Here is a 13,553-nt window from a genome sequence, read left to right on the forward strand (position 1 = left end):
GAGCGGGTTAACCATATGAAAATGCATTGCTTTTATAGGGCACCGTCCGCAAATGAAAAAAAAAAAAGGGGGGGGGAATCATATTATGCTGAAAAGTATATTAAGCATGAATTGTATCTGTGAGATTTCACTGCATTTGCTGGTCACCTGCTCATTGTTTGTTTGCAGCATAGGTAGATCTGATTGAAAAGGAGTGCTCTAGATTGATGCTGTCTGTTTAGATTTTGAAGGAACACTGGGAAAGCTTAAAATAAGATGTGCCAAATGTAAGCATTTCATGGGGTGTCATAGCGTTTGTCACACCTGCACATTTAGTTCATAAGCTCAGCATACATAAACAGTGTCATAAATGTATCATCCAAGGGGCATAATTTGTTTTTTAGTATGTAAACAATTTTTGTCAACAAACTGACATGGTTGCTCAAACAAAATAGGAAGAGTGGTCACTTCTGGATTTTGCTATAGGGGAGGAGAGGGGAAATGAAAGCTCAATGTCCAAATCATGGTCAGTGAACCTACTGGTATTAAGCAATAAAAGATAGGCAGCGAAAACCTAGCAAACATGAATGCAAGCGAGGGGTCTTAGTTCGAAGTATGTCGTCATGTTGAAAACATTAACTTATTTTAGCTCACACAGGAGCCACAAATGTTGAGCTCTTAAACTAGCATACAGATTGCGAGCTTGTGTTAAGGCTAGATTTGAAATAGCGGTTGCCATATGCACCTAGCATGCTATATGTGCCCATTTTGTACTGGCGCATGTCACGGCACTGGAATTTCACTTCTGCACTCGTCTGAGCTTTAGTAGTGCGGCAGAAAATCGCCGAGATGAAGCGTAACTTGTGTGCATTGCCTTCTATATTTGGTCAGTTCTCGCAAGAGGTCAAGGCCGTGACCCTGTGGTACAGTTTGGCCAGAGAGCGTGGAATCAACCAGGAGACGGTGCTCGCTGCATCTTACCTCATCAACACCCTGATCAAAGTGGGCATGGTGGAAGCGGCCGCCGCTGTGGCCAAGCAGACTGAAACTCTAGCCAGTCAGCTGGGTGAAGATCTTCTACGGCTGCGATTTGTTCTGGCCCAGGCGCACCTGTTCTACATTCAAGAAAAGGTAGCATTTGTTGTCCTCCTTTGCATTCTGTAAAGCGGTGGAGACTGGTGATTTCCGATTACAATCGGAAACGAGTCCACCAGTCTCTCACACAGGGTGGCTGACACAAACTAGTAAAAAATCTTCAGAGGGCCTTTATAATGTTAATGCAAGAAAGTCTCCCAAATTTTAAGGTCTTCTAAACGTTTTGTTTCATGGGGCCACATTTTTAATGTGTTGTGCGCTGCACTGCCAATTGACAAAAAAACGTCTTTGTCCCTCTACTCAGTTCACCGAAGGTTTCCTCTTGTTGGACGAGCTGCTGAAGCACCCGCTCTTGAAGAAGAACAACAAGTCCACCATGCTGTTCATGGCAGAGGTGAAGCTCCTGACTTGTCGGTACTCCCTCCTGCCTGCTGCCATCACTGGACCGCTGCGAGCAAAGGGCCTTCTCGACTGTTTTACGCCGATTCTCCTCGCCCAGGAGTCACTGAGGATGTCGCAGGCGGTCTTGCACCACTTTACCAGCAACGTCACCGGGGAGCCCTGTGCGTGCTGGTTGCCACCTTGGTTCTTTTCATGCTTGCAACTGCTTTTACAGCACTAGCTATTATTAACGCAAAGTTCCGACCCCCTCTATAGTGCTCTAGAACATTGGGCAGTGTGTCGACCGCGTCGCGAAATGCATGGGAGCGAGGGGCCGCTTTTGCGATGACTGAGGCGCCGCAGCGCAGAGGGCGCCACCAGCAACTGGTGTGTCAGCCGCCCGGGCGCCCGCGTATGCGTGCTGTGCGGCGGGGCGGATTCCGCGCACACTCTACGTTCTCGTTTGCTTATGCCTCGTATCGGTCTGCTGGCGTCAAGATTTTACAAATATGCCGGTTAACGAGGCTCAGTACTGTTAGCAATCATCTAACCTATTATCCATTTTGGCCGTCGGCAACACCTCGGGGAAGCAGCATGACAGCAGTTGTGATCCGAAGGAAACAGCTTGGAGAGGGGTGTACGAATTCAGACAGCACAGCACGCTTTAGTCGCCGTACAGCTTTCTTTAGCATTCCTAAAGCACCTAATTCCCATTTTGGAATGTACTCATTTTGAAAAGAGGGTAGTGTGGAGACAGGATGTATGAAGAAGTCAGAACGTGCAACACGTGCGTTAGAGCGCTGACTAAATAAAGCTGGTCATCGGTAAACCATTAATTAAAACAGTCCAAAATGGTATATTCCGTTTTTTCACATGCAACGACTACAGTTCGTCACCTGAAGTCACAAGAAAAGTCGGCATTCAGTTCGAATGAATTAAATGTGTACTACCCGGCATGGAGGTAGAGATAAAGACATGAAAAACGACCGACACGCCAGGTAAGCTGGCTATTGAATAACGGAACACAGTGGGTCAGGAAAGGTGGAAGAAGTGAGAGGTGAAGGTAAAAAAAAAACGTAAAAAAAAACGTGTCACTTACCAAGGAGGGATAAAGAGGCGGAAGGCACGCGGCATCGTGAAAAGAGCGACCGCGAATGTGAACAAAGCCGCTGAAAATGGAGATATATGAAAGGCAATAAAAAAAAGAAAACAACCGAGCTTAAGAACCAAATGAAGGCCTAGCTGGGAAGAGGAAAGCAGTGCACAAACAGGCTACAAGCGGGGCGTGCAATCGAACGAGTGTAAAGATATAAGTATCGAAATTTAAGAGCCAACAACTTTGTGAAAATGTACACTAATATAAAAACAAACCTTTTTTTTTTTTCGAGAAGTTGGAACGTTCTTGTAACGGATAGCTTTAAATACTCAGAGATGTGCGCCATACTGCGCCATCTCAATTCGAGCAACCGGTAATATGCAATCATTGCCCCCAGAAAATCACTCTAGTCCTGTTTTGGTGCAAATACAAAATGAAAAAAAAAAAAAAAAAGGATAGCTTTAAAAAGAAAGAACGAAAGATAAAGGACGCGGAGGCAATAGTGTGCGCTTATAATTCGCTTTCGCTAGATCATCATACTTTATAACGTCAAAATGTTTAGTTTGCTATATATGGCGGGATATGCAGCTCTTAACATTCAGCGATTGAAAGGTTGCTCGGTTTCTCACCAAGAACAAAAACTGAGCCATAGGCTCAAAGCTGCAGGTAGCAATTCACCCAAAAATTTGACTCGGGTGGTCCGACGCCTTCGCACTTCAGATTTTGCAACCTTCCTGTAAAGTGCGGAAGTTCAAAAATTTTACCGGGACCAGAAAGCTCACACTTGAAATAATGAAATTTCATGTGCTTTTGAGGATTCGCTCTTTGCCAAGTCAGCGAACTGCGACAAGAATCCCCAAAGGGAAAAATAGTTAAGTTCCCTTGGAAGTATTTCACGTGTAATATTAACCTTGTTAGTTTTCCTAGGGGAACAAATATAGCCTGATTAGTTCTGCAAAGTGTAGCCGGCAAGCAGTCCGATTATAGTTCTGTAAGCAGTAGTTGGCAAGTATATCTAATCGATTACTCATATTTCCGTACCACACACTCGAAAAATAAACACGCATCAGTGTCCGCATTTAAATTCGGCCTTATATTAATAGCTTCCGTATTAGGGGCTCGTTATCTTTTTTCGCGTTTTTCCATTTTCTCTCGGTACACGCCAAGAACAGCATCATAGACAACGCGCAACTATAAGCGCTTTTATTTATTTATTTTTTTTTTGTTTTTGCTCCGCATATCTGCCATTTATGCTAGTAAGCGTCCGCACTCAAGTGCCCACTATGAAACCTCTCGTATGTGATAGGATTAATTTTTCATATTTTATCTGAAGTATTGCCCAGCTGTACTTGAAATTTTTTTTTTCATCTCTACAGCTGGTTCACCACTTGGTGAGTGGCACTTAAAAAATAAATGTCCGCGATATATGTATCTGTTAATCACTAACAAAGAATAAATGCTTGAGTCGCGTATACATCCTTTTTTTGCGGTAAATACCGCAGTGCTTTAAATTACTATGGTTATCAATAAATGTGTTTTCCTCGCACACTGTATTTGTCATTTCTATGAGCGGTGATTAGGGCACAGAAAGAACACCGATTATAAAGATATATTACAGATTACTGACAATTTATGGATAAACGTTGTTATATATTGATAAGCACAAGCTATAAAATGTAAGCAGGTGTTCCTAAATAAGGTTCGTAAAAAATAAGGTATTCCTAAAGCGGCCTTACAAAGCACAAGCTTTGATTCACATGTATACTGTTTTTCTCCGCGTGTTAGTAGCGCTCCTCGGCAGCAGCCTTTATTCTCTCATGGAAAGAACGAATAAAAAACACACGCTCCGTTGGAAACGTTGAGTACAAGTGTCTCATCTGGACGATTTATGACTGTCCGCAGGACCAAGAAACGTTGCAAGAGTTTCAAATAGCGATTCAAACATCGCGCGCTGCACCAAAGAGAAACCCAAGCATGCACGGCGTATCCAAGAGACGTAAAGGAATTTCAGTGATTATTTAAGCATCTGGAATAACTAGCTTCTTTAATAAATATCGCATTAATTGCGTAGCGTGTGAAATTAGCTGCATAGAGAAACGCGCCCCTCCTCTTTACCCGCCGCCACTGTACCGCCGATATCCCCGCGGCCGCTTCGCGCCGAGCGGCGATCCTGGCACCCCTGTTGCACGTCGCGCCCTCTCGCGGAAGCCGGTTGCTGTCATCGCAAAAGCGGCCCGCTCTCCGGCGCTGGTCGTCACACTGCCCAATATTCTAGAGCACTATACCCCCTCCATGCTGAGCTGTGACGAGGCCAGAGCATCTACAGTTGCGTGATTGTGCGCTAATTTTATCGTCAATGGAAACAGGCGCTGCCAAATTTGATGACATGGATCCTGATAAAGCACTCATTGTAACCGTTCCTCTCCAGGCAGAACCGCACTCATCACGTACTCATGCATAGGAGCAGCATTGACAGCAAGTGTATTCTGTGGCATAACAGACACTTGAAATATGGTTGCCTATACATTTGGGATAAGAACTAAGCAACATGACAGTTATTTGTGGTTGCGCACACAGTTGGTAATTTTGTTGAATTCCTCTACGATTGTGAGTGCCTTCACAGCCCTTTTCACATTGCGACACAGTAGCAGTGGTGTCTCTTCATAAACTGCCCCGTTGTGTTTTTAGGATGCCAAGCATATGATCGTCGCAGCGTCTGCTGTAGTGCGCATGAAATAATGGCACCCATGCACCTCATCTATGCAAGTCATGTTCAGGCAGGTCCATTCGGACAGTCATTGGCTTTGCGAGTCATACCTCAACATTACTGCCCGTTTGAATTAACCGGTGTGAGCCTGCCCATGTGCCAATTAACAAGCTTCCTATGCCATGGATTCAAAAGGGCCATTTACCAGGACAGCACTCCTGATTCGAATTATCTGAATTTCTGAATTAACGGGTGTCAAATTAAGTAGGTTCTACTGCCTTAGTTTTACTTCCAATGCATAGTATAAACTCTCAATATTCACTATTTTAAGAATATTTCTAATGCAACTGCTGACTTTTATTGTTATTAATTCACGGAAGAAGAGAGTTTTGTTGATTGCAACAAATCTGATCACAAGAAGCTCATTTATCGTCTCATAGTAGAGAAATGTACCAGGTGGACACACTGTTCGGTGGAATCAGTTACGGATGCTCCGCCCCTGTGCCTTTCCCTTCACTGCCAATTAGAATCTAGCGCTGATCATCTGTATTGCCGCATGTGTAACTGTCATTCTTTTTCTTCTTGTGAGACTGAGTTTGTCAGTGCCATTTTTGCTTGCAAGAGCAATAGCCTAGCACTTGCATCTATGTCATGCCACTGCTGACACAGTGGCATGATTATTGTTCCCTGTTTCTGAAGAAAATGCTTAAACTTTTCGAAAAAAAGGCGCAATTTTTCTGGACGCACATGCGGCTCCATATAACTATTTCTTTTATTGGCAATCACTGCAGCTGAGGAGTGCATTACTTATGACAACGTTTTTCTCTTAAAATATGCTTTTAAAGCTGACCTCATCTGTTTGTTTTATATTCCTTTTTGTCATGAAGAATTGGCTTCTATTTATGATCAGTATATCAAAAGGACCATCTTTGTGCTTGCATGTGTGCGCGTGCCGTGTTGTTAACAAAAAAAAAAAAAAAAAAAAAAAAAAGATGCACACGACATGGTTCTTGAAGTGCAATGTGAAGGATCAGTCTTAAACAGGGTATGTTGAGGAACTGAATTGATATATTTACAAGCACGCTGATAGAGGATAACTAGTACTGGCATCTGAGATAAGCAGCAAGGTCAGTGGTTGCGTTAATGAGGTACAGTCACAGTGGTCTGCCCTAAATTGCAAAATGCTGTTTATATCACTGCAGTAAAAACTTGGTGTGTGCGGCACGTCAGTTCACCCACAGACACCACTGCAGTCGGCAGTTTTAGAGAATGCTAGTCGGAGTGAAGTTGTCCTTATGCTAGTTTGGTTACATCTTAAATCCAGCAGTGCATATGGATGCTAATGCGTCCATTTCAACACAGCGAATTTCTTCTTTGTTTTTGTAATGTAAAGTTTTGTGTCATTTAGATGTATACTCTTTACAACGGTCAGCCTCACAGTTAAAACTGTTATAAGCTTATGGATGATACCCCTTCCCTAAACATCACAGACTTTCAATTGCAGGTGACCCGGTCACAACGTGGTCACTGGAAAGAGTGCTCCTCGACTCGGCTGCACTCCTAGGGCAGCTCTACACCGATGTGGGTGCAGCAAAGGAGGCCTACGCTTTCCTCAGGGAGTACCTCCGCAAGGCACAAGTGCTTGTTTCAGCAACAAGGTATACACGCACTTTCAGCATCTTGTGTCTGCACTTTCAAGCTTTGAACCAATACACTTTTCTTCATTGGCTGCATACTTGCATTTGAAAATGGCTCCTATGGAGTTGGTTTGGTTGGCCCATCCTTCGATGCATGCCTCAGTTCGCTCGATTTTGTGATCAAAACAGATTTCATTCTTTTTGGTAGCAAAAGCACTCTTAAATAGTCTGTTTAGGATGCGTGGGATGAAGCTTTGCAAATGTTGTAAATTATTGCATCATAGTGCACGCTCCAACACTGCTTTGTGTATAGTTCTAGGCACGTTACTTTCCTCTTAAAGGCAAAGAGCGGTTTGGCTTCTTTGCACTTCCATTAGTTAAAGGGGTCGTGAAACGAAAATGTAGCTGCCCAGTTGCAATTTTCCTTGCTTCGGTAAACATTAGGCATGCCGATTCCAAAATATCTCGTCGAAATATTCCTTCTGCATTTAATAAAACCATTCTGAAATCACAGCATTTTTGCGTTCCTGAAGCGACCATGCGACCCTGTAGGCCGGAATTAGAAGTACTCGCCTACGTCATGTTTAGCCATTTGGAAATGCAGATATTATTCATTATTTCCCTCAAGATAATAGGTTTCTGGTAATGTTAGCAAATAAAAAAATAGTATATCAATTATTCGCTCACGCAAACGCATTTCTTTAACAATCTGTACCCGGGCAGTCTCTCGTTGCTGTCACGTGACGCGCGGTCAGCGGCGGCGGAGGAAGACGGGTGGTGTCTGCTTCTCGCTGCGCGCTGGAACAGAGCGGGAGGTGACACTCGAGTTCATTTTCGGTAACGACGACTAACCTCGATCCGCTGGGTACTCCAAATGACCATGGTTCCAATCTTATTTGTTGTTGTTTTCTTCATGATGGAGCACAACAACGTCTTGAGCAGTCACATACCACCGGTACAACTTGGTTGTGCGGCCGCTGCTGTATTTTTTTTTTCTTTATTCTTGGCGTCATTAAAGATACGATGTAAATACAGTTTCAGGTCGAAGAAATCGACAAGTGTGTTCAATCTGAGTGGTGGGTGGAGTGTTTCAGGAGCGGGCGCTGCGGAGCGTACTCGTATAGGCATATTGCTCGCCTCCGCGCTGCATCGTTGAGAATAGCGTGTCGAGCTTCGCTTCCTTTATTTCGGCTCGATGACCTGAACTATGGCACTACACGGAAAACTGGAAACAGGAAACACACAGACGGCTGCTTCAACTACGTAGTCGCCGCCGGGATCTCGCCAGATGCTCTCAAGAGCAGTCGGCATCGGCACGCACCGCTCGCAGCTGCACCTGTTCGAAAGCTTCGGTTAGCGATTGCGCACTCTCGCAACGGTCGAACGTAGGCTAGGCTGCAAGACTCGGACATACATACCAATGCTATAGTGCTCTAGACCAATGCGTAGTTCTGAAACGGCTGGGATCGGGAGGCTGGCGGTCGGGGCTTCTGCAAGCCGGAGTTGTGCCGCGGTTACTGCGGCCTCTCGACACAAGTGTTACTGTACCGGTCGCAGGCTCCATCTTCGCCGACCTGGCACCCGAAAAGTTGCGTTGACGTAAGGCTCAAAGCCCACGATGTAACCATGTTTTAACAGTAGCGACTATATAGCCATAGCAGCGACGCTGGAACCTGGGACGTCGGCATGGACGTCGGCCATATTAAAAAACCCTGTGTGAGCGTAGAGTAGGGCACAATTAGAACCTCTAAAATACACCGAGCTCGGTCAACTTTGGCTCAGCAGGCTCCGGCAACGGGAGCTTCGCATTGGCTTAGCGCTATGACGTATCTGTTGAGTTGAGGAGGACGCGCGCCAGGAAACCGAAATTCTGTTTTTGTTGCTATTAAATCAACGCGGGCGATGAAACGAATCGAGGTATATTATATGATGCAGGATAAGGATTCCATTTAGGCAAGCCGTGCAAAATTTCCGGAAAACGTTTCACGACCCCTTTAAGAAAGATGAGTGACAGTTGATATTTTCAAAGTATGTGTGCTTGGCTGTAATGCCACTGTGCTGTACCTTTCAGAAGCTCCAGACCGCACCTTAATTGTCTGTGGGCCAACTTCAACAATTTCTGGGATTACCTCAGTATTCCCTGGCTTCTCTGTCACAGCTTCAAATCATTTTTGCTCAACCTTTCTGCTGTTCAAGGCTTGATTTGATTTGAGATAGTCTCAGATTCAGAAAGACTCTAGAATGCATATTGCAACTACGCAGAGCAACAGGGATGAAGAGAAGAAAGCACAGGACAAAACGTGATCTGTGGAGGCAAATCCGACATCTTCATGGTTGCATAAGGGTCCTCGCAGCATCCCACATTGGGGGAGTAGGGAACTGTGATGCAGTGTGTAGAAGGTACTCTCGTGAGTGTAGCTTTATCACTGAACTACTGTGGTCCCTATGTCTTCCTCCACGTTTTGTCCTTTGTTTTGTTCTTTGTCCCTGCCGCTTTACGCGGTTGCAATATGCATTCCAGAGTCAACCACCAACTAGCCCTAGCTTGCGTTTGCCGATTTCAGAAAGACTCCGTGGGGGTGGGCCAAGCACACTTTTCTGCTAGTACTACTTTCTGCACATAACTTTGCAAATGTGTGCGGGTGTCACATGACCTTTGTGTGTGTGGTCTCGATCCCTGCTTATGCATTCGCACTGCTCCCTACATTCTGTGCAGACACTCGCATATGCACAGGACCAACGTCTCGTGGGGCACTTTGATCGAAAGTGTACCCTGACCATTTTTTGTTAAAGGAAAGCTCATTGTACCGAAAGCTACGCATCTTACTTTGTCAGAAAGAATGCCCAAAGCTGCAACTCATTCACAGTCACACTTGGTAAACAAACTTGAGTAGGTTGTGAAAAGTTGTTTCTGTTTTTGGTTGGTGTTCTCTCTAGGTCAAGTTCCTTTCCAAACCAGGCTGGCCCCTGTTGTTTAATGTTTTCGTTTGACCCACACAGCATGAGGCATCAGGGCCTTGCCCCAGTCAAGCAGCTTTCAGTTTCAACTTTGCTTAATTAAAACAAGTCTTCATGGCTCTTTCAGTTAAATGTATTGAGATTAGCCAAGCTGACCTTCATTCTGGTTGCCCATTTTTTTCTCCATATGCAGGTGTGCCAGACTTGTCCTCCTCATTGCAAACTTGGATTTGCTTTGCGAAAAGCTTCGTGATGCTAAGCACAAGCTAGTGAGTGTGGAGTTCATGTTGCATCTCGGGAACTTCAGCTGTCCTAAGCAGTCTCATGACAAAGAAGGCTCTGCAGTGGACTCAAGGCACTCTGAGGACAGCAGTGAAATAGGGGAGAAGACATACGACAAATACCCGCTGCCTGTCACACGCAGCCACTCCTTGTCTGTTGTACTCTTCCTTAAAAGAGAGGCAACCTTGCACTCTCCACCGTCCATTCCCAGCCTGGACAAAATTCACAATACAGACTGTGACTGCTACCTGTGCAAATTCTATGCGACACGGCAGTTGTGGATTGAGCGTGATCTGCTCAAATGCCTATTGTATGTCACAGTCGGAGATGCTGCAGCTGCCATCAATGGTTTTGAGTCTTTGCTCAGTCTCACAGACTCGCTGCAGCACAAGCTCCAGCAGGAAGTCACCACCATGACTTCTTTTCTCAAGCGCCGGCTTTCTGAAGTCATGTGCTTCAGCATCAACAAGACCACGGGAGCCTGGGGCGAGCTTTTGTCTCTGCGCTGCAGTATTCTTCTGCAACTCTCGGAGGCCCACTTACTCCGGAAGAGCTACTCTTCATCGCTGGAAAGGGCGGACGAAGGCCTCAAACTTGTCTCTCTGAATGGCTGTGGCAACAAGAGCCACTGGAAGACGTTTGCCAGCTTGGCCCACCAGAAGGTCAGGGTGCTGGTCACCATGTCTTGCAAGGCCAGGGACTGCTCCGGCGACCTGAAGAGCAGTTCACTTTGGTTGGTCAACACTAACCAGTACGCTGCTGTGGCCACGGACGAGTCTGCTCATGCATCACCGCAGAGGCAGCATGGTAAACGGTCAGCCACCATCAAAGTTCCAAATGCACCCAAACCACGCAGGGACACACCCATGGACAGATATGTGAAGAGCCTAAGTAAAGCTGAAGCAGCATGCCGTGCAGACAAAGGGAGAGAAGAGAAGGCCGCATTTACTGTTTACGATGAGACCGTGGAGAGTGGCATGGGTGGGGCTAAGCACAGTGTTGCTAGGTCCAGCCGGAAAGGAACTGCGCGAACAAGGGCTGCTGCAGCAGCTGCTGGAGCTGCTGGAGCTGCTGCAGGTGACTCTGCTAGAAGCAGAAATGCGGATGGCAAGCCAGAAGTGTCCCGGATGCCAAAAAAGCAGGTGAGCTGCACTATCTTTGTTTTTCTCTTCCAGTAGTGAAAGCTACTCTGCCAACCCAATATGCTGACATCGTCAAATAACCCACATAGCGATAGAAGACCTGCACTGGAATTTCCGGCATTCCACTAGCACCGCCTAGGGGCCGTTGTCCACAACTCGCTTGGCAAGATGACTGCAGCTACTGTGGGTGGATGTGCAGAAGGGCGGTTAAATTATTTCAAAACCAAGGGCATGGTGCTGCGCTCGCAAGTGGTTGGCTACGACAGAAACAGTGCGGTGTACAGCAAACTCTCGTTGATTCAGCCTTCAAGAGACCAGAAATAAATGTTCGAAATTAACCAAGAGTTCGAATTATTAAATGGGCCTGAAAAAACTGCCAAAAACTTTATATGGCACTTATTTTATTGGAACCTAAGTGAGAATGACAGTTTTTTCCTGTTTCTTCAAGTGCTTTACTTAGCACACGCTGTTGGGAACATTGAAGAAGTGCTTTGAAATTGTAGGTCTCTTCTACCCTTTTCTTAGTGCGATGCAGTCCCGGTAGTGCCTGGTCAGAAAACAGCCTAGTCGTGCTTCACCAGAGTTGTGATGATGCATCGCAGTGCAGCGTGCAATGAAGTGAAACTGCGCGTGTTCAGTAAAGTTTCAATGATTTCAGTGTAGTGGAAACTGCATGTAAATGCACACGAGGGACGTATGTGTGGGCATTAGAGCAGTGTTGAACCATTCCAAAATAAAAGAACAGTGACGTGGCAAGCAGCATACGAAATGCCACGATTGGCTGGTGCACCCCAGTCGCAGCCGCGGTATGGTGTGAAGGAATCGGTGCACCAGAACTGAAGTTATTAAGGAACGGATTTTCAAAACACAAGCAAACGAAAAATTGCCTTCAACTCAGTTTTTCCGGTCTTTCACTTTCCCATTTCACGCGCTCAATGACACGTAGCGGGGCGAATTGAAACAGCCTACGTGAGCATGTCATCACAACGTCCTGGGAGATAGCTTCTCACGGTTTCCTGTTCGCTGTAACATATTTTTACTAAAGCTGACGAGATCTCTCTCATGGTGTCTCGCAGAAATGAAATGAGGAACAAAGAGACCAGGAGCAGGCAGGGGAAGGACACATTCCTTTGCCACCATGCACCCTCAACTATTGTGCTTTTCTCATGAGCCCTCTCCTTGACTGCACCTTTCTCTCTGTCCACAGGAATCCTACAATAGAGAAGAGCAAGTGTTGAGGGCATTCATTTTTTTCCTGCCTAACTTTGGCATAGGTAGCTGTACATGTTTACAGGTCGTGAAAGCCTTTGAATGCAAAGTAATAATCAGTGCCTCTGTTTGTGCTTTTTGAGTCACTTGCAGTCACTTGCAGCGCTTTTGTGTAAAGCAAACATGTCGGATTCATTGACTTAACACAAAATACAATACAATTTTTTCCTAATGGATGTAATATGCAGTGCATCCGCTGTTTATTCAGTCGTCAAACGTGTGCCAGTTGACGCCATATTTGTTGCAGAGAACCACCACTGGGTGCCGACACCGTCAGTATCATAGTTTTGGTTCTTGAGCAAATTAAAATATTAAATACCGAAATGTATGTGTTACGACGGGTGGTAATAGCATCTCCATAATTCAACAATTCGAACAAACAGGCAGAACAACAGACTCAAATTATGGTGCAGGACACCTTTAAAGCGAAACTGAAACTATGCAACTGAGCTATATTTTTGTAACGGAGAATTTCTGATTGTCGCCGCGCCTGCAGTGTGCGCAAAATGCGCGGGCAGTGCTGTTCCATGCAGTGGAGGTTCAGGGGAGGTCGATTTTGGTGATGACTGGCTATACGTCATACCTCGACGTGATCCCCTGCCCCTATCCGAATTAATCGTAGTAAGCCCGCCCATTGTTCTAATTAACAAACGTCTGAAGCCATAGAATTATATAGGCGTCGGCCAGGACCGTGCCCCTTAATCAAATTTTCAAATTAATGGGGGTTAAATTAACAAAACTTTACTGTATACTAACATATACTACCATAAGTGGGCTGTTCCTAAATGACATGAACAGGACAGTCACAGAAATGTTGGCTACTTTCACCATTGACGTCAACAGAGCAGGTGTGTTGAGAAGATTCTTCTGTGCTGAGGGCAACACTAATTCAGACTAAATGCTGTTAGCACTAGACAAGCGGCTAATCATACTTCCTACCAAGTGATGCTAATGAAGATTCCCAGCATGAAATTGTGAAGAAAGGCTTTTGTACTTCACTCGACAGA

At 45.4% G+C, this 13,553-nt stretch overlaps 1 protein-coding gene across 1 annotated transcript in view; it reads left to right on the forward strand.

Annotated features, from left to right (window-relative positions):
* The window catches only part of Sse (extra spindle pole bodies like 1, separase), an 84,046-nt gene that overhangs the window by 42,196 nt on the left and 28,297 nt on the right, over nucleotides 1-13,553 (forward strand). Inside the window, exons 13-16 of the mRNA XM_084606633.1 lie at nucleotides 871-1,110; nucleotides 1,379-1,637; nucleotides 6,763-6,916; nucleotides 10,047-11,277. Coding sequence (XP_084462759.1) covers nucleotides 871-1,110; nucleotides 1,379-1,637; nucleotides 6,763-6,916; nucleotides 10,047-11,277 — 1,884 coding nt within the window. The remainder of the gene's footprint in view (nucleotides 1-870; nucleotides 1,111-1,378; nucleotides 1,638-6,762; nucleotides 6,917-10,046; nucleotides 11,278-13,553) is intronic.

Source organism: Amblyomma maculatum, chromosome 6 (assembly GCF_055883805.1).
Source record: "Amblyomma maculatum isolate TAMU_Amacu chromosome 6, ASM5588380v1, whole genome shotgun sequence".
Classification (NCBI taxonomy): domain Eukaryota; kingdom Metazoa; phylum Arthropoda; class Arachnida; order Ixodida; family Ixodidae; genus Amblyomma; species Amblyomma maculatum.